Source organism: Salvia splendens, chromosome 18, assembly GCF_004379255.2.
Source record: "Salvia splendens isolate huo1 chromosome 18, SspV2, whole genome shotgun sequence".
Taxonomy (NCBI): domain Eukaryota; kingdom Viridiplantae; phylum Streptophyta; class Magnoliopsida; order Lamiales; family Lamiaceae; genus Salvia; species Salvia splendens.
The window spans coordinates 22,981,223-23,007,987 of record NC_056049.1 but is presented as its reverse complement, the minus strand read 5'-3'; the positions used below and the strand labels follow the sequence as shown (position 1 = coordinate 23,007,987).

The 26,765-nt window shown below is 40.9% G+C and overlaps 3 protein-coding genes and 1 pseudogene across 3 annotated transcripts; all 4 read left to right on the top strand.

The window, feature by feature from the left end:
* The first annotated feature begins 3,973 nt into the window (after positions 1-3,973).
* LOC121777010 (40S ribosomal protein S15a-like) lies at positions 3,974-5,375 on the top strand. The gene is made up of 4 exons (XM_042174144.1): positions 3,974-4,107; positions 4,597-4,742; positions 4,829-4,989; positions 5,078-5,375. Exons 2-4 carry the CDS (start codon positions 4,610-4,612, stop codon positions 5,174-5,176), a joined length of 393 nt encoding a protein of 130 aa, XP_042030078.1. The 5' UTR covers positions 3,974-4,107; positions 4,597-4,609; the 3' UTR covers positions 5,177-5,375.
* Positions 5,376-6,408: 1,033 nt separating this feature from the next.
* LOC121777008 (protein TIC 22-like, chloroplastic) lies at positions 6,409-9,671 on the top strand. Its single transcript, XM_042174142.1, has 7 exons — positions 6,409-6,951; positions 7,229-7,303; positions 7,689-7,745; positions 8,950-9,009; positions 9,096-9,176; positions 9,272-9,307; positions 9,411-9,671. The coding sequence occupies exons 1-7, from the start codon at positions 6,499-6,501 to the stop codon at positions 9,492-9,494; spliced, it is 846 nt and encodes a 281-aa protein (XP_042030076.1). The 5' UTR covers positions 6,409-6,498; the 3' UTR covers positions 9,495-9,671.
* Positions 9,672-9,819: 148 nt separating this feature from the next.
* LOC121777009 (xyloglucan endotransglucosylase/hydrolase 2-like) lies at positions 9,820-13,360 on the top strand. Its single transcript, XM_042174143.1, has 3 exons — positions 9,820-12,294; positions 12,590-12,783; positions 12,862-13,360. The coding sequence occupies exons 1-3, from the start codon at positions 12,028-12,030 to the stop codon at positions 13,208-13,210; spliced, it is 810 nt and encodes a 269-aa protein (XP_042030077.1). The 5' UTR covers positions 9,820-12,027; the 3' UTR covers positions 13,211-13,360.
* Positions 13,361-14,793: 1,433 nt separating this feature from the next.
* LOC121776942 lies at positions 14,794-23,157 on the top strand (annotated as a pseudogene).
* Positions 23,158-26,765: the final 3,608 nt, after the last annotated feature.

Below are 26,765 nucleotides of genomic sequence, written 5' to 3'. Positions count from 1 at the left end.
CCACCGCCTAATCGGTGGCGGAGTCGGATTCCTCCTCTTCTTCTCCGTCTCCCTCGCTGCCACTGGCCGCCCTTGCCCCAGGAGCCTCATCAGCCAAGCTTAGACGGCGCTGGATCCGACTTATGAGTTTCAAGTATATATCCTTGATGAACGGGTCGGTTGCGACCTCGTATTTGTTACAGACGTCCTGCAGTTGTTGCATCAACTGCACATCTAGGTTCTCCCTCAAGACCTCGCGGGAACCAGGGACCATGTGCGGCGGTGCTGGGGCGGGCTGCGTGGTGCGCGATCTAGACGCGGCCGACGATCGGCGGGAGAAAATTCCAGCCTCTCTAGCGCGTCGGATAGAGGCTTGCTGTCCCGGATGACGTGCGCGCCTAGAGTGTATAGCGGAGGGCTCTTCCGCTTGCTCGTCGTTCAGGTCGAATGATTGCGAGCCGCTGCCGCTGCTGTAGTCCCGGCTATGTTATGTCTAGTACGCTTCGGCCCAGGAGCTCCAGCCTACTCTTGAGCACAGATGGCCATGAATTTCAGACAAGGCTCGAGAACTTGATACTTCTCCCACATTGTGAACTTCGGCCAGCCCTCCGTGTTGTATTGGCCCATAGACAGTGCCTTCACGTCGGCTTCGCTCCGGCCACTCTCAGCATTGAGCAGGTTGTTCTGGTATATGCCCGCGAACCTCTTGGTGGCCGGCAGAATCCTAGATCACTTTTTGCAGAGCTGTTCTCCGTCACGCGGTCTGGCGTCTCGAGGTTTGAACTCGTTGTATGCCAACAGGATGCGCTTCCAAAAGCTCCCCTCGGTCTGATCGGTGCCCACTATGCGTCCGATGTGACGGCATCCCACGCCCTCGCCACAGCAATGGACTCCGCTTTGTGTAGTGCGTGCCCCGTTTGTGTCCGGCTTCCGGTGCCGCTGCCCGAGCCGCCACTGCGTCCGCCGCGTCTTCCGCCGCCGCCACCGCCACTGCTTCCACCCGCCCCTTTGGTCCCGTCGAGTCTCGTCAGAACGGGCGTATCCGGTACGCCAGAATTGAGCAGACCCATCATCGTATCCAGGGCGTCTTGATCTGCATCGTGAAATGAGATTGGTTGGATTGGAAAGAGGTCTCCGGACGAGAATAGTTAAGCGCGTCGAGGTTGGGTCTGTAATCTCCAAACGCCGAGCGACTCAGGTTCCGCTGAAAAGGTTGGGGCATGGGAGAAGACCTCCACGACTGAGATGGAGGAGGAGTTGGACTCGATGCCCACGGAGGGGGAGATTGACTCCAACTCCACGGCTGGGATGGAGAGCCGCCATATCCCGACGGCTGAGAAGGATATCTGCCATGTCCCGTCGGCTGGAAAGGATTGTCACCATATCCCGACGGTTGAGAAGTATAGCCGTCATATCCCGACGGCTGGGAAGGATTGCCGCCATATCTCGATTCGTCCGAGCTAGGTGAGTCGTCGTGTCCACCGTGCATTTTTAGAGAGTAAAAGTGTAGATAGTGAATGAGTGGAGAGTGTGTGAAATGGGTGTAAAATGGGGGGTGGAGGAGTGGTATTTATAGGTATAATTTTCGAATTTTTTTTGGAAGGGGGCGGCCGACGCGCTGATCGCATATGCACTATAGGCCGGCGCGTCCTCGCACATTTCTCGCCGAAGCCTCGTCCGCCCCAGAAATTTCGTCCACCTCGGGCGAACGTCCTCCACACTATAGCGAGGCGGGGCGGCGCCGAGAAGGGGCCGGCCGACGCGCCGCACCTATAGTGGACACTCTTATGGCAGCTATTCATTTACTTAATGACCGGAAATCGGATTTTAGTGCTTTATCGCCTGCTAGAAGTATAAAAGTTATCTTACAAAGAGAGTGGAATGTGAAGATTGCTCAAGTGTTTAGAGAAAACATTCAAGTTGTTGATTTATGGCAAATTTGGGTGTGAACAAGCAGTCTTGGTAGTGGTGTTTTGACAAGGCACCGAATGAGACAAAGAATTTATTATTTAATAACTAGCTGAGGATAACCCATGAGTCCGTGATTGTATATACCCAATGTAGGAGCAATGTGAAAACTATAAGGCGATACCCTCTTCTTGTAAAAAAAGGTTATGTGTAATATTTATATAGATGCAAACACAATGACTACCATTTTATCTAGTATTACTATAACTTAATAAACAAAATATGTGTAAAAATATTTTTTTATTAAGTTAATTATAAATTTACTTTAGTGGTAACTTTCATTCAATCCAATAAATTGTTAATTTCTCTATCACTCACGTCAACTTTCAATGTTATAATGACATTTATACTACCATTAGTAGATCAATCCAACATAAACATAATTTATATTTTCTTTTTTAATATTCCTTTCTATATCATCTTAAGTGGAGTATTTCTTTTATGCAATTTTATTTTGAAATTTGGATATAGTGAATAAAGTATATATAATAATGTCTCAATTTTAGAATATGTGTAAATTAGTAGATCAATCCAACATAATTTATATTTTCTTTTTAATATTCCTTTCTATATCATCTTTAAGTGGAGTATTTCTTTTATGCAATTTTATTTTGAAATTTGGATATAGTGAATAAAGTATATATAATAATGTCTCAATTTTAGAATGTGTAAAATTAGAGTGTGATATCCAAAAAAGAAAAATATGCTATCATTTTAGAGTGTAACGAACAAAGTATATGTTTAGTAATTTATTATTCATAATAATTTTATTGTATTTAAACGGTATATAAATATTATAAACAAATAAAATTATATATGAAATATATATAATAATGTAAAACAACATTGATCATAAGGCCATCTCCAAAGATACACTAAAACCTAAATGGGATTGATAATTAGCTTTAGTGGTACTAAAAAACCAATCTCATTTTTGGTTTTTGAGTAAAAAATATTTCCTCTATCCCGTTAAAAATGAAACGTTTTCCTTTTTTGGTTGTCCTATTAAAAATGCAACGTTTCCTACAATGGAAACAACATTATCTCTACTTTTTCCTCTCTCTTACTTTACTCTCTCCATTAACTCACAAAACAACTCTGCATAAAATCTCGTGCCGGAAACCAAATGTTTCATATTTATTGGGATGAAACTTATCTTTAGGTTTTACACTAAACCAAAATCAAAATCTTTTTCAAATTTTGTGAGTAAAAAAATAATGTTGAAAATATTATTTTAAGCTTGAGTTTAGTGTAAATGGTTGGAGTAAAATCATATTTGATGCGACATTTACACTAAAATAAGTTTGAGTTTAGTGTAATTGGTTGGAGATGCTCTAAGCTCATTAAAATTGTTTTATCATTATCTTCATTCTTTTTTGTTAATTGAGTCAATTCTTTTTGACATATAAATTAAAAAATATATACTAGTGTGTTAAGTGAAGGGAATAATAAAGTAGAAGAAATGAAGAAAGAATAAAGTAAAATATCATTACTTTTGCTAAATTTGGAAATAGATCCTATAATTTCAAAGTCAACGCAATTTTCTTTGCTTATAACGAAACACTACCGACTCCAACATGATTATATAGAATTTTTGGGAGTAACACTTCAATTGAATTCGAGTTCAATCTCTAACTTTTGGTACTTGCTATAAATTATTCTTGGATCATTTGTCACTTCCTTCGAGCTACCTACAAATTAGCATGAGCGAAAATCATTTGTTACCCTTGATCTATCAATTAAAATTGGATTTAGTAAAATAAGTTGGGTTCAAAATATTAATTTGATTGTATGTAAATTTTTATGACCAGATTTTAATTTGACCATTTTTTCATGTTATGTCAACATTATGATACCGAAAATTGAATCATGTACTAATAAATTTGATAAAAAGTTTAAAAATTAAATAAAATTAATACGGAGTACTATAAGATTTGAAAACATTGTAGTGAGTACTGTACAATTTACTTTTATTTTAAAATAATCAGATTATATATTTTATAAATAATGAGTAATAATTTCGAAAATAAGGACAAACTAGGGTTCAGTAGTTCAGCACCTGCGCGGCGGCGTCTTTATAAATTCCAAACCCTACATTTTTACTCTTATCTCCTCACGCCTCTGCCTCCGCCTCCGCCTCCGCCGACGCCGGTTTAGCAGGTAAGGTGTTCAAGTTTCTATAGTGGCTTCGTTTTACAGCATTTCCACCATTGATTTTGTTTCTTCGCTTCGTTGCTTATGCATCGGAACAATCGAAGATTTACCGGCATATTTGGGGATAAAGAAATTGATTGCGATTTATAACTCTATGTAGTACAAATTCAGCTGTGAGAGAGAGAGATGCTTGAAAGTTCTCAGACTTTATATGATTGATTTATATGTATAATTTATTATTCTGTCGAAGATTTTGATACTGCTTCTTGTGTTGATGTATTGCGGAATTAGCCAATTCATGTTGTATATTTTGCTGTTCATCGTTTTGTTTGTTTTAGTCTATTTTATGAATATATTTTTTTTGTGATTCATTTGTATTATTCAACATACTTAATCAAATTCAGCTTTTTTCATTATTCAGTTGGTTTGATACTTGATGGATTTAATCTTACTGAGCTGTATATTATCTGATACTTAATTTTTATTTTTAATCAGCTCAACTTGTAAAATGGTGAGAGTCAGTGTCTTGAATGATGCCTTGAAGAGCATGTATAATGCTGAGAAAAGGGGGAAACGGCAGGTCATGATCAGGCCTTCGTCGAAAGTGATTGTCAAGTTTCTTCTGGTTATGCAGAAGCACGGTTCGTTCATCCCCTTATTTAAATGCCAGTGTTTTTGTTTTCCCAATATTTCCCAACTGGTTTCTCATGTGGATTGATGTAAACAGGATACATTGGTGAGTTTGAATTTGTCGATGACCACAGATCTGGCAAAATCGTTGTTGAGCTGAATGGAAGGCTCAACAAGTGCGGTGTCATCAGTCCCCGTTTTGATGTTGGCGTCAAGGAAATTGAGCCCTGGACTGCTAGACTTCTTCCATCTAGACAGGTAGCCTAGCTTCCATTGAAAATGTTTGCCACATAATTGTAGATTATGATGTCTTGTGTATTAAAATCTTGGGAAATGTTGTTTGCAGTTTGGTTACATCGTGCTGACGACATCTGCTGGAATCATGGATCACGAAGAGGCCCGCAGGAAGAACGTTGGAGGAAAGGTTCTTGGGTTCTTTTACTAGAGATGTGATGCTTTTTGGTTCATTTTCATTTTAGTGGATGAGAATTTTCTGTTAAAGTTTCATCAGGCGTGACTGTTATCTTCTTCAAGTTGTTGATGTAATGACATGAAGATTATATTTGTTAGGAATGCTAGAGATGCATCTTTGTTATGGACAAATTCCTTTGTTTTGACAGAAGAAAGAGACCAAATTATGTCAAGCTTTTTTGTTTGACCATCTCTTTTACAAGACATGATAATATAATGTCTTCGAATTAGCCTTTGTTTGAGCTGTAATTCGTGGTGATGCACCAGTTTCAGCTCAGCAAGTATATGCAACATTTTAAATCGTCATTTTCATGATTCATTAATTTTGGGTGTATTTCTATAACCTGTTATTTCAAATTAAATGTAACAGTCAATAAGGGTGGTTGTGATGCAACTTCACACCCTAAATCTAAGTGCCTGCAAAGGAAATAATGTGATCATTCATGAAAATGATGTCAATCCTAACATCAAGGAAGGACACAGACCCTGTAGCAACAACACTCCAATTCAATCTAGTTAACATTGATTTGGGATAGTTCAGAGTTATTCAAAGCATATACAATTGGAATTAGCATATCATAATGTTTATCAATTGGTCAATGAAGTGGCATCATTTGCATATATCCCATAACTCTAAACAAGGTTTTCATAAGGTTGCAAAGGTGCATGCTTCAAACTTCAAAGTATGGATCATAATGGCCACAAAGCTACGAAATCACTTGAATCAAAAAAAGATTCATCTAAAATAGCAAATCATCTCAATTGACTTGAAAGTTTCACATTTGGTAGAAGAGTGCATTGTTTATACGCATGAAAATAATGCAGTGAGTAAAAGAAAAAGGCAGAAACACTATGAAATCACAAACACGCACGACCAAATTACAATAAATCTCATAAGAAACTAGGGTTCAAAAGATTATTAAGATTTAGCTCAAATATTCATCTATCATCATCGAGGTCGTTTTTCACCTTCATCTCCTTCTACGCCATCTTCTACCATATTCTTCGCTTATGCAATCACTCACCTCACGCCGCTGGTGAACCCGACGTCAAGATCGTGAAATGCAGGAGGTCATCACATAGCAACATTCTTTGGGTGGCGATGGAGAAGTTGGTGACCGATTAGGTAAATTAACATCGACAGCAACCTACCGCGTAATAAGAATTTAGAAAATAGAAATTTATTTTAGGAAAAAACAAAAAAAAAAAAGGTATCCTAATTTTCGGCATTTTCATTCCGATTGTACCTTCTTTGAGGAAAAACCCCATCTCTCAAAACCCACAAACATCAAACCCATGAGTTTCTTTGAACCCAAAGAAGGCCGGCAGCCGCCGTCGCCCCAGCTGCTCTTCCAGCAGGCCGTCACATCGCTACAGACTCAGTTCTCGACCTTCGTTAACAATATGCAGAACAATCCCCCTCACAGAAACCCTTTCTTTGCCAAAATTTCCGACGACAGCAACACGCTTCAGAGCAAATTCAATCCCACTAACAGTAGCAGTAACCTAACTCCTAAGAATTGCGCAATGTCACAGGAAGCCATCGAGGAGCGGCTCGCTGGAGTGCCAGTGTACGCCCTGAGCAACGGCTCTGAGGAATTTGTCTTGGTTTCGGGCGCTCAATCGCGCAAAGATCTCGGTTTGTTCTTTTTCACCGAAGCCGACGCCGAAGCTCTCCTTAAACACATGAAGTCTGTTGATTCCTCTATGAGTTCTGGCTCACAAGTTGTTCCTGTTGCTCTAAGCAAGGTATAAATCGCCCGCTCTTTCATTTATGTGACGAAATACTCGTTTAGGCATTTCATCGAGCATGTAGTAGGCTTAGAATAATGCATTGCAGATTTTAGTACCTTGTTTCATAGAGGTTCAAGTATGTAAAATTGGTGGCTTAGTTATACACGATTCATGCTTTTAACTGACTAATTCATTGTTAATGTACAATTTTGATACCTGCCACTATGTGAACTTCAACAATTTGCATTCATTATTTGTGTTTACAGTGAATAATAGAAAATGGTGGTTTCAGGTTTTTGATCTTAAAGTTAATGGGGTGGCTTTGAGATTGTTACCCGAGGCTTCTCAGATAAAGAATGCATTGCAGGTTAGTCTTGGCAGTATGGTTATATGATATTTTCGTTAGAGGATCACAAGTTATATACACTTAGCTTTGTACACCTTTTATATTAAGCTATTAGTAATTGTTTCGAATGTTGACTATTTGTATGGACGGAATGATTCAAAAGAAACTTGACAGTATTGCTTTGAATCTTGATTTTAAGCTGATTCTTTTTTCACATTTAGCTCTGCCATATCATCTTCAGCTTTTCCTCTGTCTGTGATTTTTGTTTAGTACATTGATCGAAGTTGCTGTTCGTTCTAATAAGATATTGCTTGCTCAAGATGGTGATATTTACAAATGGAAGATAGGATTTTCATGTTTATTTACTTTCCATGACTGAATCGATCTTTGCGCTCACTGTATGTAGGAGAGGAAAAGGGTTGGTGTGGATGAGGAATGCTTCCGTGGGGTCCCAGTTTTCCAGGTTCATTCAACTTCAAGCTTGTTTCTACTTTATGAAACTATTATAATCCTCATTTCTGCAATTATGTCCTGTTTACCGGGTCATTTTACTTGCCGAAAACTTCAAACTAAGATTTCGTTTTTATAATTTTGTAAGAATCAATAATGATCCCTATTTACATTAGAGAGCCTCTCGTACTAGACATGCCCAACCATCTAAGCACTACTCTGGTCATGTTCTCGACCCCTCATTTGGTAAATCATTTGGATTCTTCAATGTCTATGTACTGCATATGCTAATAATTTTTACATCTTGTATTTCTATCTTGTCTGTGCTTGCCCCAATCTTTCCTGTCTTTAACATGGTGTTAATTTGAATATCATTCTGTGCTCGTTGAGGTTTGCTCTTGACTGGAATATTGATCTAAGGTGCAGGGCAAGGCTGCAAGAGTGTGAACCCTTACAGTCCCTTCTTTATTAATACAGATTATATGTAAATTGCAGTCAGTTATATACCTTGCCTGCCCGATTTTCAGGCATTTCCTGTCAATGGATGTACTTTTTTTTATCTTGCTCTACACAATTATTTTGGAAATACTTTCTTGTATTTGTAATGGTTTCTTACCAGATTCATAACCAGCTAGAGTCTCATTACTCTTCACCTTGTGAAATTTTTTGCCATTTCTGTGCTGAAATTGCATTCGGAAGTTATTAAGCATTCTAACACCATATTGCTTAATCCCCTTGTTTATGAAGCTTTCACTAAATAACTATGCAAGTAAACATCTTAAGAGGCTTATCTGTTGCTAGGATGACAAGTAGTTTTGTTGCCCCGCCTCTTATGTCGCTTGATCTTGAGAAATATGTGAACTTATCCTGTTTAATGCTGTAAACTAGTCTAACTAGAATATTATTTTCATTCTGGAACTTGTCAATGGATTGAAGATAAGTTGTTCGCAATCAGCTAATGGGTACTTTGCTTTGCTTGAAATGAACTGCTGATCTTGAAACATATTTTGCTCGGTTAAGACAACCAGTACTATGTTGTGTATTGTGTTATTTGTTGGGTATTACTTGAAGGCTGCTGGGGGGGGGGGGGGTTCTTGTTCTGTTTTCCTTGCATCTCTAATGTCAAACTTTCCAAATGTGATGGATCATTTTAATCTTATGAGCTTATATCTCTCCGTCTGCTGTCATCTGATCCACACTTATATTATCTATTGCAGTCGAAGAGCTTGATTTTGAGGAGCGAAAATAAGACATATCGTCCTGTCTTCTTCAGGAAGGTTGAAATTGAAAACGACTCAGCCACTCATCTGTCTCTTTACATTTTGATTACATTTATCATTCTTCTGTTTTATGAAATGTTCAGGAGGATCTAGAAAAGTCACTTTCGAGAGCTTCACGTGATCAGAAGCAGGTGAATCCCAGCTTGAGGCGAGGGGACATACAGGTTTCAGTATCCAAATTACGTTTTCTCTGAATACCTGCATTATCAAAACTTTTAGCCAGTAGTAGCTTGTTCTCATTCGTTGGTTTATGCCATAGGTTGCTGTTCTTGAGGATATAATTCATGGAATGAAGGTGAGGAGTTCACCCCGTACCTTATCTCATATCCTTCTCATCATTATTCAATGTTATGGTCGATTATGGATGCCTCTTATAATCAAAGTGAATTTCTTTTCAGGCTACCACAGTGTCCTCATGGGACGATGTTGTTTTCATTCCTCCAGGTTTCGAGGTTTCAAGTACTCCATCTCGACAAAATTGATCGTCAGTTCATATGCAAAATACCATCTGTCTAGAGCTTTTATGTTGGGTGGTTGCCAAATTTGCTAGGTACTTTGTTACTGGAAGTGGTAAGTTTTATTTGCTAGTTCGAAATGCATGTTTTAGGAGGATGATCTTTTTGCCATTTTAGGGCTTTTGAGTTCATTTCATTGTTAAATGCATCCGATTCTAAGAAAATGGCGTTTTAAATCGGACTAGGCTCGCCCGTAAAATGTGTTTCTCACGTCGTAGCATCATTTTTTCGATATCCCAATTTCGATAAACATGTTTATGTGTGTGATCATAGTCAAATTTTTGGTGCTAGAACAAGTCTATAACCAAACAATTTTTAAGTTCATTATCGTTTTAAAATACATTAAAGAAAGGTTACAGATCTATAACTACCCCTAATATTATTAGGTTTAGCCCACAAATGCATGAACTTGCATATATTTGACATAATTAACCAACCCCTAATATTACTAGGTGATTTATGTTGGTTGCCCGGAACTTGTCATGGCATGCTTCACCGAATTAATACACAAAGTCAAATGTTGTTTGAAAGTAAAATCGAAATGATAAATGTTGTATTAATTGACTCGAACGTATACAAAATATCCTGACGAAATGGTTTTAATAGTTAATTATTAGCTGAACAAGATTATGGTTAGGATATTAATCCTTGTCGAAAGAAGAAAATAATTAACAAATTCATCACTGTGAGAGTGTTTGGCTAAAGCCTAAAGTTGAAATGTATTTTCTGTTCAATTGAGTTCAAATAGATTGATTTTATTTTGTTTGACAAATATGACCGACGATTGAGGAGTACAATAATATTTGATCATGTCTATCCTTTAGAGACAAGGATAAGTATGAAGCTAAATATTTTAATATGAAAAATAGCGATTTTTTAAATACAGCTAGTCATTTTAGGGGAATAAAGATCACATGGTGCTAGTTTTTGTTGGAAGCTTCTACACTCTAATGTGTGAATGGAACTTCTAATTCGAACCTTCTGTTTTCATATAGAGCTAACTTCTATTACCAACTTTTTATTCTAAAACTGAAACATTTCATTTTAAAAAGACTACATTATAGATTTGGAATATAAGGCCATAATTTAGAATGTAAAATTATATAATCTTTGCATTAAATCCAATGATGCTAATCTACTCTAAAATTAAAATAATGAAAGCCCACCTCAAAAATATTATGCATTGTTATGTTAATACCGATCCAAAATGTGAAGTTAAAAAAAATTAAATTAATGATTTGTTCCTCTTATTATCGATTAATTTTGGAATTATACCTCTTATTTTATTATTTAAAAATGAACAAACACGTACTTTTGAGGGACTATAGACTATAGTTTAAGAGTATTAAGAGAAAAGAATGGTAGGTTGTTGGAATTTTGATGTTTTGAACATTGAAGAGGATTTATTGTTAGAGTGGATAAAAAGTTGGAAATACATGAGCATCACTTCAATGAAAACGGTTCATTTTAATAAATATGTGATCCCAAAATATGTACATAGTCTGGTTGGCATCCAATAGAAGAGAATCGTAGGTGGAATCTCCCTTTTTACTCTTCACATGCATTCTTAGTTATTATTTAAGTACAATTTGGTGGAATTTTAAATTCAAAGTACCCGTGATCACAACATATGAATAGTGTAATAAGAGATGTTGCAAACTACCAATTTCTTCATATTTTATTTTTGTAATGTCGACATTGCTTTATATTTAGTCACTACTACTAAGTTGATGCTACCGAAGGTCATATTGTTGAAAATTATATTCTTTCCATGCTATGTTTTGATTTATATTCAATCTTCGCTATGTTGATGCTATGAAGGCCAATTTGCTAGAAGTTGTAGGGCTAAGAAGAGAGTTGAATATGCATAAAGGAAAGAACAAACAAACTTCGCTGCGAAAGACGAGTTTCAGAGAAAAATAAAATGTTGAGAGTACTTAATGAGAGTTGCAACCATCATATTTTCTTGTGTTCGTCCAAAAGTTACAAATTCAAAAGCTCTCGGAGATTCGAACATAAAACTCCCAATTTTCCTATCTCATCCAAAGATAGACGAAGAGGGTAGGTCGGGCGGGGTCGTCCGCCAACAACATCTAAATTATTCTAATAAATTCAGCCTCTTCGAGCTAACATCGTCTCCATGTACAGTACCTCCAATCCCGCAAGTTCCGTTTTCTAAATCCGTAGGTGATATCTTCTCATACATAACTCAAATTCAAAAATGATAAGAATTAAAAGCGCAAGTGGCCAAATATTTTTGAAAGTAGGCAACCAAATGAAAAAAAAAGTGAAAGTAGAACCTCCAGCTTTCATTATTAAAAGCTGGGACCAGCTTCACCTCTCCTCCCATCCCTTCCCATCCTATCTCCCACTCACAAGTATTCCACTCTTTCCATTATGAACAGACCCCCACCCCTCACCCCTATATATATACACCCCACTTTGAAATTCAAACTCATCACACTCATAAATCATAATCAAGTAAAGAAAAGAAAGAAGCATGGCCTCTAACATCCTCAACACTTTAGTGCTGTTGATTATTCTTGTTTGCAGAGTAGCAAATGCAGGAAACTTCTTCCAAGATTTCGACTTGGCCTGGGGCAGTGGCCGCGCCAAGATCTATGGCCGAGGGCAGCTTCTGTCGCTGTCGCTCGACAAGATCTCTGGCTCCGGATTTCAGTCCAAGAAGGAGTATTTGTTTGGAAGGATTGATATGCAGCTCAAGCTTGTCGCTGGCAACTCTGCTGGCACTGTTACTGCTTATTACGTACGTTCATTTCCCAGTTTCATTCAGAGTGACACGTTTTCCTTTTTTAGAATTTCTCACGCTCGAAGTGACACTTTTGCCATGCATCACGAGCATCCTACTTTTGCCCTCCGTGACAATTTATCAAGTTTTGATTAAGAGAATATACTCCACAGCTTTTCTATACATATTCTCATAGTCTCCTATCCCCACATATCAACTTAGGAATTTATTTTTTTGACAAAGTGGCTTATATTCTTCGCATCCTATCACTTAAAGTAAACGCCCTCTGAGAAATATACTTTCGTGGTTACAGTTATCTTCTCAAGGGCCGACTCACGACGAAATCGACTTCGAGTTTTTGGGAAACTCAACGGGTGAACCATACACCCTCCACACCAATGTCTTCACACAAGGCAAAGGAAACAGAGAGCAACAGTTCCATCTCTGGTTCGATCCAACTAAAAACTTCCACACCTATTCCATCATATGGAATATCCAGCATATTGTGTAAGCACATTATTTATATTCACACTAATTAATTTCAAGAAAATAATTGAATCTATTGATCAAATCTTCCTATATCAGATTCCTGGTGGACAATACTCCAATAAGGGTGTTCAAGAACAGTGAGTCGAAAGGCGTTCCTTACCCAAAGAACCAGCCGATGAGGATCTACTCGAGCCTGTGGAATGCGGATGACTGGGCAACGAGGGGTGGGCTGGTGAAGACGGATTGGTCAAGAGCGCCCTTCACAGCCTACTACCGTAACTTCAATGCGCAGACCAGCGGCTCCAAAGGGGCGTGGCAGAATAATGAGCTCGACGCCTACAGCTGGAGAAGGCTAAGATGGGTTCAGAAGAATTTCATGATCTATAACTATTGCACTGACTATAGAAGATTCCCTCATGGCTTCCCTGCAGAGTGCAGGCAATGATCAAACATCTTCGACAAGGCTATGGACTTTATAACTGTGTATTTCAGATTTTTTCTTCTCTAATCTTTCTGTTCCTATCCTATGTATTAGAATTGCATGTTATTGTTAGACAGATGAAATAAAAATGGCAATCTGTTTGTTACCTTGCTACATATGAGGGAGGAATCAATGCTACTCCTAAACAAGATAGGCATATAGAGATTGAAGTTCAGACGAAAATGAGCAGTAACGCAAAAAATTACTCACTTTTCATTATATAGAACGTGTAACATATGCATACAACTCATCTAGAATTTAACGGGATGCTAAGATCACACCAATACTCAATTGGATACATAAATCAAAGGTTGCAAATATGCAGACTACTCTATAGTAAATTGTAAAGAGAAGGGCACGTCTGAGCAAACACGACCACTCTGAATCATGATGCAGAAACCAATAGCTTATACTCCCTCCGTCCAGCAATAGGAGTCCCGTTTTTCCGTTTTGGGACGTCCGGGAATAGCAGTCCCAGTTCTACTTACCATATTTGGACAATTTAATTACCCTCCCCGTTCTCACTAATTTACACAATTTCCATAAAAAAAACACCCCACCCAACTTTAATTTCACTCTCTCACCCTCACTCTCGGTCACTCTCCTCCTCCTCTCCCAATTGCCGTTGTCTCAATTACACTCACCCCAACCCCAATTTTTCTCGCCACTCTCTCAATTACACCACCCCAATGTGTTAGAGCTCCCCTTCCACTCCGACGCCGACGTCTCGATCGAGGACACGCCGCTGTCGATCCGATTCACCGCTGCCACCGACGACATCAGCGGCGACGTGTCCGCCGCCTACGAGGACCACCGCTTCTCTCTCTCAACTCTCGCCGGGATTTACAGATTTCGATTTTGTTGGTTCCACTTTTGGAGTTTTTTGTTTTTAGATGTTTTCTTCTTCTGTTTCTATTTGTTTGGTTTGTTGGTTTTGGAGTTGAAATTGAAGAAGTTCTGGGTTCAATTTACAGATAAATTTGATGAGTCATTTTCGAAAGTTCTGGGTTCAATTTGATGAGTTGAAATTTGATGAATTGAAATTGAAGAAGTTATGGGTTCAATTTACAGATAAATTGAATAAGTTTGTGAGTTATTTTCGTGTTTTAATTTGATGATAAATTTCGATTTTGATTTTGTCTCATTTTGTTTGGTTTGCAGAGGTTCTCCCATTTTTGTTGGGTTTAAAAAAAACAATTTATGTGGATCCAAATTCCACTACCACTACCACTACCACTACCACTACCACATACCATTTATTACACACTCCAAAATTTTCTTAAAATCCGTGCCATGGAGAAATGGGACTGCTATTGCCGGACGGAGGGAGTATACAGCTACCAACACTTGAGAGTTCTGTTACCGATACTTGATGGATGTAATTGTGCTCTATATTTTCCTAAACTGATTGCTATGGCCAAAAGATACCTTGGGCTGCAGCAAGTCCTGTACATGATAAATAAGCAAAAGTTACATTGGGCCTAACCTTCCTCGGATTCGACGACGGTTTCAAGCTTGGCGACGACGCCCATAAATTAAAGGAAGCGATGCGAAGCAACGGCTCCACCGCCGCCGCAGCGGAGGAGGGCCGCCTCGTCACGTGCCTAGTCCACGTGCTCCTCCCCTGGCGATGAAGGTGGCGCGTGAGCTCCACATCCCCAGCGCGATCCTCTGGCTCCAACCGGCCACCGTCTTGAGCATATACTACCACTATTTCAACGGATTTGCCGAAGAAATCACCCAAAAATCCGATAATCCAGGCTGGAAAATCCAAATCCCCGGAGCTCTGCCGCTCTCCAAACCCGACATTCCCTCCGTCCTCCTCCCTTCCTCTTTAGAATTGGATAATTTTGCGCTTGCGGCGTTTAAGGAGCAGTTCGACTTGCTCGACGCCGAGCCAGGCAAGCGAAGGTGCTCGTCAACACCTTCGACTCGCTCGAGGCGGAAGCGCTCGGCGCGATCGACCGCTACAAACTGATCGTAGTCGGACCGTTGATCCCCTCCGCCTTCATCGGGGGAGAGGATCCGTCGGAGAAAAAGTCATTCGCGGCGACCTATACGAGAGATCCAACGGCTGCATCGAGTGGCTGAACTCGAAACCGCAGTCGTCGGTGGTATACGTGTCGTTCGGGAGCATGCTGAGGCTCCCGAAGGCGCAGAAGGAGGATATCGCAGGCGGCCTCCTGCGCTCTGGAAGTAGAGATGCACACCGGTTCCGGTTCCGGTTCCGAACCGGAACCGTGGCGATTTCCTCGAACCGGAACCGTCGCAATTCGGGTCGCGGTCCGGTTCAGGTTCAAGATTTTTTGAACCGGAACCGTCACCGAACCGCCGGTTCGGGACGGTTCAGAACCGCCGGTTCGGGCGCGGAAACCAAGGCATCGGGGAGGGCCGGTTCCGGCAGTTTTTGGACCGGAAACCGGCGGTTAACCGCCGGTTAACCGTGAAATCCGGTGGTTAACAGGCGGTTCCGGCGGTTTTCCGCCAAAAACCGCTAATTTTTCCGAAAATTCAAATTTTTTTTCAGATTTCAAATTCGAATTCTTCCATTTTCCCCCCATTTTTATCTATAAATACCCCAATCTATCCTCATTTACATTCACCCCACTCATGTGTTAATAAGAGTTTCTCTCTTCAATCTCTCAATTCTCTCTCTTTGTCTCAAATTTATCATTTGTGCTATTGTGCTTCCATTTAATTACTCAAGTGCTACTCTTATTACGCATGTTATACACTTATACTTGTTCCCGTAGTTCTATAAGTTGTCTTTCTTTCTCAATTGCTTAAACAAAAAAATATATATTGTTCCATATTTCTACATTTCTATTATATAATGTTGTATACTTGTATATGTATTGTAAATTGTAATGTATCGTTGTCCGTTACAACTCAAATTCAATAAAATTGATATCATTTTCATCTTATTCGTCTTATTTCAATTTAAATTATCCATTGTCTTGTTCCAATTTATGGTACAAGTCCAAATTTCAAATTTATATTACATTATTGTATCTTGTATACTTGTATATGTATTGTAAATTATAATGTATCGTTGTCCGTTACAACTCAAATTCAATAAAATTGATATCATTTTCATCTTATTCGTCTTATTTCAATTTAAATTATCCATTGTCTTGTTCCAATTTATGGTATAAGTCCAAATTTCAAATTTATATTACATTATTGTATGTTGTATACTTGAATATGTATTGTAAATTGTAATGTATCGTTGTCCGTTGCAACTCAAATTCAATAAAACTAATATCATTTTCATCTTATTTCAACTTAAATTATCCATTGTCTTGTTCCAATTTATTGTATAAGTCTAAATTTTAAATATATATTACATTATTGTATGTTGTATACTTGTATAAATATTGTAAATTGCAATGTATCGTTGTCCGTTACAACTCAAATTCAATAAAATTGATATCATTTTCATCTTATTCGTCTTATTTCAATTTAAATTATCCATTGTCTTGTTCCAATTTATTGTATAAGTCCAAATTTCTAATTTTTAAAAAAATCGAACCGCGAAACCGCCGGTTTTCGAACCGGAACCGTGTAAACCGCCGGAAAACCGGCGGTTCCGAACCGGAACCGGAACCGGTGGTTTTCGAACCGGAACCGGAACCGTGAAATAGCCTCACGGTCCGGTTCCGGTTCCGACTTCGACCAAACCGGAACCGGCGGTTCCGAACCAGAACCGCCGGTTTTGGAACCGTGGGCAACACTATCTGGAAGGCCGTTTCTGTGAGTAATGCGAGACTCAGGAGGAGGAGAAACTAGCTGCTTGGAAGTGATAGAAATCAATGGGTTCCATCCTAAAACCAATTGGTGATAAGAAGAAAGACCCATGAGACTTATATAGTGGATTAAGCTCTTTGTGTACACCGATGTGAGATATTTTTATATTCATTTTATTATATTCATTTTATGTTTCAATGGCCAACACCCTCCCTCAAACCCTTCAAGGTAAATCTTGGAGGGGTTGGACTTTTTTATGATCGATTGGACAATCGACCCATTTTTTTTTGATCGGTTGGACCATTGGCCAAAATTTTCAGCCCAGTTAGGGGCAGTCATTTTTTTTCAGTTTCAGCCCAGATATACTGCTAGGTCAGTTAAATATGACCCAAAGACGGAAATAATGACGAAAAAAGGTTTAGAGAAGAAGGATTGTATATTTCTTGTATGTTTAATGATTTACATAGCCCCTCAATTTATAGTGAAGTCTTCTTCCTATCTATGGTAAATACCATAAATTGTAATTAATCTATTCTAGGGAATTATACAATTGAATCAATCACTGATTTTCTGCAATCTTCTCTATTTGCGGGGATATCCCTTGTGATATGCTTCAACACCCCTTCAAGTTGAGAAACGGTATCTCTGATGCTCACTTGCCCAAAATCTCTTTGAAAGCTTTCGGATGAACTGCTTTGGTCAAGATGTCTGCTAGTTGTTCTTCCGAACGTACAAATGGGAACTCAATGGTACCTGCCTCGAGGTTTTCTTTAATGAAGTGTCGGTCAACTTCCACATGTTTAGTTCTGTCGTGCTGCACCGGATTCTCTGAGATACTGATTGCTGCCTTATTGTCACAGAATAATTGACTTTTCCGCGTAGGTGGGTAGCCAATTTTTGTTAACAGCCTCCTTAACCACATGATTTCCATAAGTCCACTCTTGATTCCTCTGAACTCGACTTCTGCACTAGACAAGGCCACCACCTTTTGTTTCTTGCTTCTCCAAGTAACAAGGTTGCCTCCAACAAAGATAAAATAGCCTTCGGTAGACGTCCTATCGACGGGATTACTTGCCCAATCGGCATCGGTGTACCCGTCGATTTCTAGAGCTTCTCTTTTAGCTAGAAACACTCCATAGCCCACCATGCCTTTCAGATATCGAACGATCCTCAAGGTGGCTTCCATGTGGTCGACCTGTGGTCGGTGCATGAACTGACTAACTATGCCAACTGCATACGTAATAAATGGCCAAGTGTGAGATAAGTAGATTAGCTTCCCTACTAGTCGCTGATACCGTTCGCGATCTGCAAGTACAAATCCTTCTTCTATCTTTAAGCCGTGGTTCGGGATCATGGGAGTTTCTGCAGGCTTGCACTCCAATAGGCCTGTCTCTGCCAATAAATCTAGGACATACTTCTTTTGCCTTAGGAATATTCCATGTCTAGATCTCAACACTTCAATTCCAAGGAAGTACTTCAATGCTCCTAGATCTTTCGTTTCGAATTCCTTGAACAGATTCTCTCGCAGGCTTTGAATTTCCTCACTATCATCCCCAGTGATGATCATGTCGTCCACGTAGATAATTAGACAAGTAATCTTGTATCCCCTTTTCTTCGTGAAGAATGTATGATCCGACTGACTCTGTTTGAACCCTTGTTTGGACATTGCCTGGCAAAATCTTCCAAACCAGACTCTTGGGGATTGCTTCAGTCCGTACAATGTCTTTCTCAGACGACATACTTGGCCTTTTCCGAATTCTGTCGAGCAACCTGGTGGCACTTCCATATAGACTTCCTTATTTTCTTCTAATTCTCCATGGAGAAAAGCATTGGTGACATCAAACTGGCGTAGGGGCCAATCTTTGCATGCTGCTACGGATAGTAAAGCTCGAACAATGTTAAGTTTGGAAACTGGGGAGAAAGTTTCTTCATAATCTATCCCATACACTTGCGTGTATCCTTTCGCCACAAGCCTCGCCTTGTATCTCTCGATCGAACCATCTGCTCTTCTTTTAATGGTGAAAATTCATCTGCATCCAACTGGCTTCTTCCCATTAGGAAGGCGCACTTCTCCCATGTTTCATTTTTGATAAGAGCATCTATGTCTTTCTTCATAGCTTCTCTCCAGTGCCTGTGTTTTGATACCTCTTCAAACGATTGGGGGATTTTCTCTTCTTCGTATAGAGCTGCTTCGAATGCTCGGGCCATTTCTGATAATTGTCCATGTGTGGTATTCGCTATAACATATCTGCCCCTTTTTCCCTTCCAGTCTGGTGAGTATCTTTGAGGTGGGACTCCTCTTGTACTTCTTGGAGGTAGCTCATATGCTTGTTCCGTCTCTCCATCCCCGCCATTAGTTTAACACTCGACTCTAGTGTTCCTATCAATATTAGTATTCTCTGAAGATATACTGTCATCAATATTTGAACTTTGTACCTCAGGAATCGAAGTCGGGGTTGATTGCTGGTCGATGTCACTTTGCACCTCATTCTGTATTACCGGCTGTAGTGGCCTGGCGGTGCCGTTAACCTCCTCTGTTTGACCAACATCTGTGACAGGATTTGACTGTGGCTCCCCCGAATGGTTTTCCATTGTAACAATGTTGGGTGTGGGTGTAGACAGCCAATTTTGTGTGTACGTAGCGGGTGTTTGGGTCATAGCATCTATATCCTTTCTAATTTTTCCCATAACCCAAAAAAACACATTTAAGAGCACATGGAGAAAATTTGGTACGTTCGTGTTTAGGGATATGAACGAAGACAGTGTACCCGAACACCCTAGGTTCTACAGATAAGGATGATGGGAGCTCGAAGTGGTTAGAAAAAATGTCTAAGGGAGATTTGAAGTTTAGAATCCCTGTGGGCAAACGGCTCATAAGGTAAACTGCCGTAGCTACAGCTTCGGGCCAAAAAGGTTTGGGAATTTTGGATTCAAGTAGAAGGGCTCGAGTGATTTCAAGGATATATCGGGTTTTTCTTTCTGCGACTCCATTTTGCTCGGGAGTATAGGCACAAGACGTTTGGTGAACTAATCCATTTTCCCTGAAAAAATCTTGCATTTTTGTATTGACAAATTTCCCCCCGTTATCAAACCTAAGGATTTGAATTTTTCGGTGATATTGGGTTTGAATTAGGGTATAGAATTCAATGAATTTGTCAAAAACGTCGGACTTATGTTTCAAAAAATAAATCCAAGTCATGCGAGATAATCATCAATGAATAGCACAAAATAACGAAAACCTTGTCCCCTAGTAATAAGAGCAGGGCCCCCAAATGTCTGAATGTATCAAAGCAAAAGGAGTTTTCATTCTCGTGTTGTTCAATTTAAAAGTATGTCTATGGATTTTGGCTAACAAACAAGTTTCACCATGAAAGGAATTCATAGAAGTTACTAACTTAGGAAAAAACATGCGAAAATATCCTATGGATGGATGTCCTAACCGACGATGCCAAAGCTAAGCCTGCATGTCAGTCGGTCAGTGAGTCATCATTGCACCACTCTGTTGGGCTATCTCATCCACATAGTACAATCCATTGCGCTCAGTGCCACGCCCAACTATCGTCCCCGTCTTGATATCCTATAACATGCAAAATTGAGGTTGCATAAGTAATTTGCAATTGAGCTCCTTTGTCACATGACTAATAGAAATGAGCTTATGTGATAATGATGGTACAAAAAGACAGTTAGATAGGCGTAAAGTGGATGAAATATTGATTGTGCCCGCCCCTTGGACCCAGGCTAGGTCCCCACTGGCCGTCTGGACATAGGACTTAGTGGATTTTGAGATAGTCAGAAAATCCGAAGCATCAAACGACATTGTGTCAGTCGCTCCGCAATCAAAAATCCAATGGGTATCTTTAGGGCCTATTTGGGACATGGAGGAACAAGCTAAGGCATCAAAGGAATTTTTACACTGTATAGTGGGTAGGTTTTCGAATTTTTCAGAACTTTGGGGTGCAATCTGTAAGGTCTTTTCTATGTGGGGTTCAGAATGGAATTTTCGCAATTTCCGGGGGTGAATATCAGGTGGTTCTAGGATTCTGGGGTGGTTGTGTAATAAATGGGTTTTAATGGGTAGGATCTGGGAGGTCTTTTTGGCTCGGGGTCAGAGTGAGATTTCGGAGAGTGTGGGGGTGCCGGGTGGGAGACAGTTTTGGCTCGGGGGTCAAATTGGAGTTTCTGGGTTGTAGCGGGGTCGATGTTGGATTTTTGAGACTTGGGGGTTTTTAAGGGAGAATTTCCATCTTTCTCTCCAGGAACCCTAGCCGCCGTTGACCCCTTCCCAGTGGGGACCTCGACCCTAGTCGCCATCTGCCTCTCGCCTGGGATGACTCCTCTCGTCACTTTACCTTCTGACCATACTCGCGCAACCAAGGCCACTGCTTTCTCCTCCAGTACTGCCTTGTCTCGGTCGCCGCCTCCACTCATCTCGGTTGAACCGACGCCGCCCGCCGAGGAATCGGCGTAGGTGGCTCGGTCTCCGGTTGTTACGGCTGCCGCTGCTCTTCCACTGCTGCCGTTCCGGTTTGTGCCCCGATTCTGACGAGCTTTCTTCATCTCCTCCCACCACTCTGGGAATCCATGAAGATGAAAACACGTTTCTTTCGTGTGTTTCTTACCTCCACGATGGGTGCATACCATTTTGCTTTTATCTTCTTCCCGTCGGTACGGTTTGGCAGACGGTGGCGGTGGTGGATTAGGGTTTCAGCTTCGGTCGAATACTCCAAGTCCGACGCCGATTCCCGGATCCTTTGATGTGGGATTCATCAGTCGCTCGTTGACACATTCTCGCCTGACCAGCTCATACGCATTCCTTGCTGTTGGTATTGGGTCCATGTTTAGGATCTCCCTTTTAATTTTGTCATATCGATCATCTAGCGCCCATACAAACTGGTATAACCTGTGTCGTTGAATGTGTTGGTTATATTTTTCAATGCTGGATAGTGTATCCATTGGATTTGGATCCCGAGTGTCGATGGAGATCCATAAATCTTGAAGTTTCTGCCATAGATTTTCTAATGACAGATTTCCCTGTTTCAGGCTGTAGGCTTGCCGGTGTAGATCGGAGATTTGGAATTGGTCAGCGCCGCTCCCGTATGTAGTGGCCATGCTTTCCCATAAGTCGTGAGTCGTTGCGTACTGGGATACCACATTCACGAGGCTGGCGTCGATATTGCTGATTATCCAATTGAAGCAGCAATCGTCTCGTTGCTGCCATCGGTTGTAATTTGGGTCGGTTGGTCGTGGTGGGTCTGAAACTCCAGAGATGTAAGACGCCTGACCTTTCCCACCGATGGCCAGTCTCATCAGCTTTGTCCATAAGGGGTAGTTGTCCCCATCGAGCTTGGTGGCGATGTGTACTTCGCCTAGTGATTCTAGATGAGATGAAGGCTCCGGGTTTAATGGTTTTTGAGACCCATTCAGTCTCAAGAATACAGTAAATTGTTCTGCTGAGAGGATTATTGATCGATTGTTGTTTGAAGGGGTTTCAGAATCACGGTCTGACATTTTGTTGGTTGTTTTGTTTGCAGGTTTCAAAAGGCCGGGAAAGGTACCGAGAATGTGATGATATTTTTCTGAGTCTCGATCCCGGGATAAACCTGCTCTGATACCATCTTAGAAATCCATGGGTTCCATCCTAAAACCAATTGGTGATAGGAGGAAAGACCCATGAGACTTATATAGTGGATTAGGCTCTTTGTGTACACCAATGTGGGATATTTTTATATTCATTTTATGTTTCAATTGTCAACAAGAAGATTTGGATAAGATTGGAAAGATGGTGACATGGTGCTCCCAGCTCGAGGTTCTGACACACCCCTCGCTGGGATGCTTTGTCACGCACTGTGGATGGAACTCGACTCTGGAGAGCCTGTCGTGTGGGGTCCCTGTCGTGGTGTTCCCTTGATTGGACCGACCAGGGGATGAATGCGAAGATGATAGAGGATGTGTGGAGGATTGAGGTTAGGGTTAGAGGTAATGAGAATGGGATTGTGGAGAGTGGAGAGATTTGGAGATGTATTGAGGAAGTGATGGATGGTGGAGTTAAGAGTGTTGAATTCAAAGAAAATGCTAATAAATGGAAGAGATTGGTTAGAGAAGCTGCGGCGGAAAATGAATCTTCCACCATGAATTTGAAGGCGTTTTTGGACCATGCATCTTGAAGTTTATCCTTGTCGTTGTTTGGAAAAGGAGGGATGGGACACCATGGTTGGAGGGCAGGTGTGTGGGGCGGACGGGTGAGGTGCCTAAGAGTGTCCACTATAGGCGGACAACCCCAATAGCTCCGCCCCCTTTTTTTGTCCACAACCCCAGTTTATTTGTACGCGCCCACAAAAAAAATTGTCCGCAGCTATAAGGCGCACACTTCCAATAGTCCCAAAATTTTTAGCCACTTATCATTTAATTTTTTTTCATCTATATTAAATCAATTAAAATTATCAGAATGTAAATAATTAGAAAAAAATGACTATAAGTGAAGAAATTAAAATTAAAAAAAATAAAAAAATTCGTCCGCCCCCACTATAGGTCGGCCCACCTATAGCCTCGGGGCGGTCGTCCGGCGTGTTGACAAGTCGTATTCTAGGCCTCGGTTACTGGTCAGTATGATGTGCATAATTGGATTATATCTGCAAAACAGTTGCTTAAGTGTGCAGGCTGAGTGTTCTAGCCAGTAAGCAAAGCTTCGGATACTTCAGGCGAAAAGGGCCACAGGAGGGTGCAATACTGACCAGTATGCATGCCAAAAAGGCTCGAGATGGAGAAGAAGGATAGCTGGAAAGATCAGCCGCAAGCAAGAGGGCAACAGAGTCATTTCATGTTTGAAGTCTACCCTAAAAATCAAGGGAGGCCTCCCTGTAAAATGAAGCCACTTGGAGAGAGAATATAACCAATTAGTTAGTTAACTCCTACGCTTAGTTAGCAATCTCTCTTCGGTAGATCACTCCTTCAGCATTATCCTTCGTAATTCTCATTCCTCGCCATAGCCATGATCACCTGAGTTCTAGAAACCTCCGGAGTTCCAGACGTTCTCTTTCCAGTCAGCACGATCGTAGTTAGCAGTTCCATCGCCCGGAGTGGCAAAAACAATCTTTATTGCTTTCTTAGTTAATCGCATTCTGTTTTCTTAAGATTAGATTTGTTGCACTTTAAATATTTGCTTACTTTGAAGTATTAGTTGTGATCCAAACGTTTTATTGAGTATAAAGTTGTTTTCCAGCATCGGTTCATGTTTGTTTTCGCTTCTTTCTGCCTAGATAGCTTAGATCTAGCTGTTACGGTAATTTCCAGGGTGGAATCGCATGTTTTAACTTCTGTAGTTAATTTCTCTGAGTTTGCAAATCTAGATAGCTGTTAGATTTTAGATCTGAATTAGTTAAGTGCGAAACCCAATTTACGTGATTTTTGCCACCCTGCATTTTGACCAGTAAGCATAATTGCAGTTTCAGTATTCGATCTTTTGATTTGAAGTTTTAATTGTAGATCTGTGTTCTTGAAGTTGTTAATTTGTGTTTTTATGGTGATGAATCTGGTTTTGCTGATCTGATTTGATTTATGTTGAAGAAGACAACATCTCCATCCAAGCTTGGGACCACTTTTGCTTTTTAACAACTTTTTACTTGTGACCTTACTTTTCAGCTGTTACCTTTCAGATCTGCAGGTCTAGTCACCTAACCACCTTTTTTCCTCTGATATTCCGTTTAGCCTTTTATAGTAAACTCGTACCTTCTACATTTATTTCTGAACATCATGTTCCCCACTCACATGTAAACAACCATCTGTTTAACATCTCTCCCGCCTCCTAGTCAGTAGAGTACCATCTTACTTTCCCATCTAGGTAGAAACTCAAACCAAGCGTGGTAGCTAACCAAACCTTCCAGAATATCATCACAATTCCCAAAACGCATTCATCTCTGTGGGATTCGACCCTTACGTCCGCTATACTAGCCAGTAGAAGTGGGTTGAGGATTATTGATACCAGGTTCAGGATTAGCAGGGACTTCCATACTGATCAGTAGGATACACCCTTTGCTTGAAACGACACCTGACGCAAACCTGCTCTTTCAAATGGCGCCCTTGCCGGGGATGAATGGCGTTATTAATTGTTATTGTGGGTGATACTTTGGCGTATATACTGTGCATAATTTTTCTCTTTTCCTTTCATTTCAGTTTATGAGCAGCAGCTCGGCTCCTGACCATCGGGGACCGGAGATACTCCAGCGAGGGACTATACTCGTGACCACTCGTTCTGGCCTGTCAACAACTTTGTCTGACTTAGGTTCGAGTAGTGACGAGGAGCAATACACCATAGAAGGACCAATATCAGAAGAGATACCAATAATAGAGGGAAACTCGAGAAGGATGGCCGCTCAAGGAGAAGAAGATCCTGAGATCGGGACGCTGAATGCACATACCGAGGGAGAACCACCTCAAGCCATAGTTGTGACCCCAGGGCAAACTGCCTGTGATGTGAAGCCTAATGTGATCACAATTCTGCCTACATACTACGGGAAGAGTTACGAAGGGCCGTATGAGTTCCTTCATGAGTTTTGTAAAATTTGTAGGGCACAGAGAAGGCCAGCAGGAGCGACTGAGGATGATTATAGACTGAAGGCCTTGCCGTTCGTGCTGAAAGGGGAGGCTAACACCTGGTTCATGCGCCTGCCCCCCGACTCCATCGAGAGTTGGGCTGATTTCAAGTCAGTATTCCTAGGCGAGTTTTTCCCGTCATCCAAGACAAGCGCGCTGAAAAGAGAAATAACTAGTGTGAAGCAAGGGTACGATGAACCTTTGAGCGATTATTGGGCGAGGTATATGGGCCTTTTAGATGCATGTCCCAATCATCGCATGGCGGACATTGAGATACATCATACCTTCTATGAAGGGATGAACATAACAACCAAGGACCTGGCCAATTCGTCATCGGGAGGAAGCTTCACGCAGCTACGGGTCAGCGAAGCGAAGAGGATCCTAAGGGAACTACTGAGTGCGAAGAAGGAGTATGACCATTCAAGGGATGGATACAACCGAGAAAGGGTTGCAAGTGCCTCGTCTACTGACCAGGAGCAGATGCTTGAATAGAGGATGGATTTGAAGATGGATGAGCTGAAGAAGTCACTCCTGAGCGCAATCGAGAAGAATACATCGCCCACTTCCCCAGTTGGGAACTACAAGGGTGCAAAACAGGAAACCACTGAGCTATGATCAGCCAAACGACTCGGTCAGTATGGAGCAGGCTAATGCTGCTGGGTATTTTAACTCAAATGGGAATTGGATCCAGGGGAGACAACGGGACCCACCATGGAGGGATCACCCATATTTTCGATGGGGAGATGGGAACCAAAATCAAAACCAAGGTCAAGGTCAGAACCAATATAACCCCCATTCGAACTAAAACCCTAACCGTGGGCACGCAAACCCGGACCACCAGTTCAACTGGTCAGGAAGGAACCAACAACACCAAAACCCAAACCCTGTCTACATACCACCCCACCAGAGAAACTTCCAAAATTACCAGAATCAGCCGAATCAAGTACCCCAACACCATCAGAACCAAAATTATTTCCAAAACCAGAACCAGAACCAATATCACCAAGACCAGTATAACCCTCCTGGCCAGTATAACCAATACCCACCTAATCAGAACCAGCAAAACTTCCAACATTTCCAGCCCAACCAAAGTTCCCAGTATAACCAGCACCAGGGCCCAAATCAGTCACAATATTCCAACAGGACCAGACGATCTATGGAGGACATGATGGGAGAATTGCTC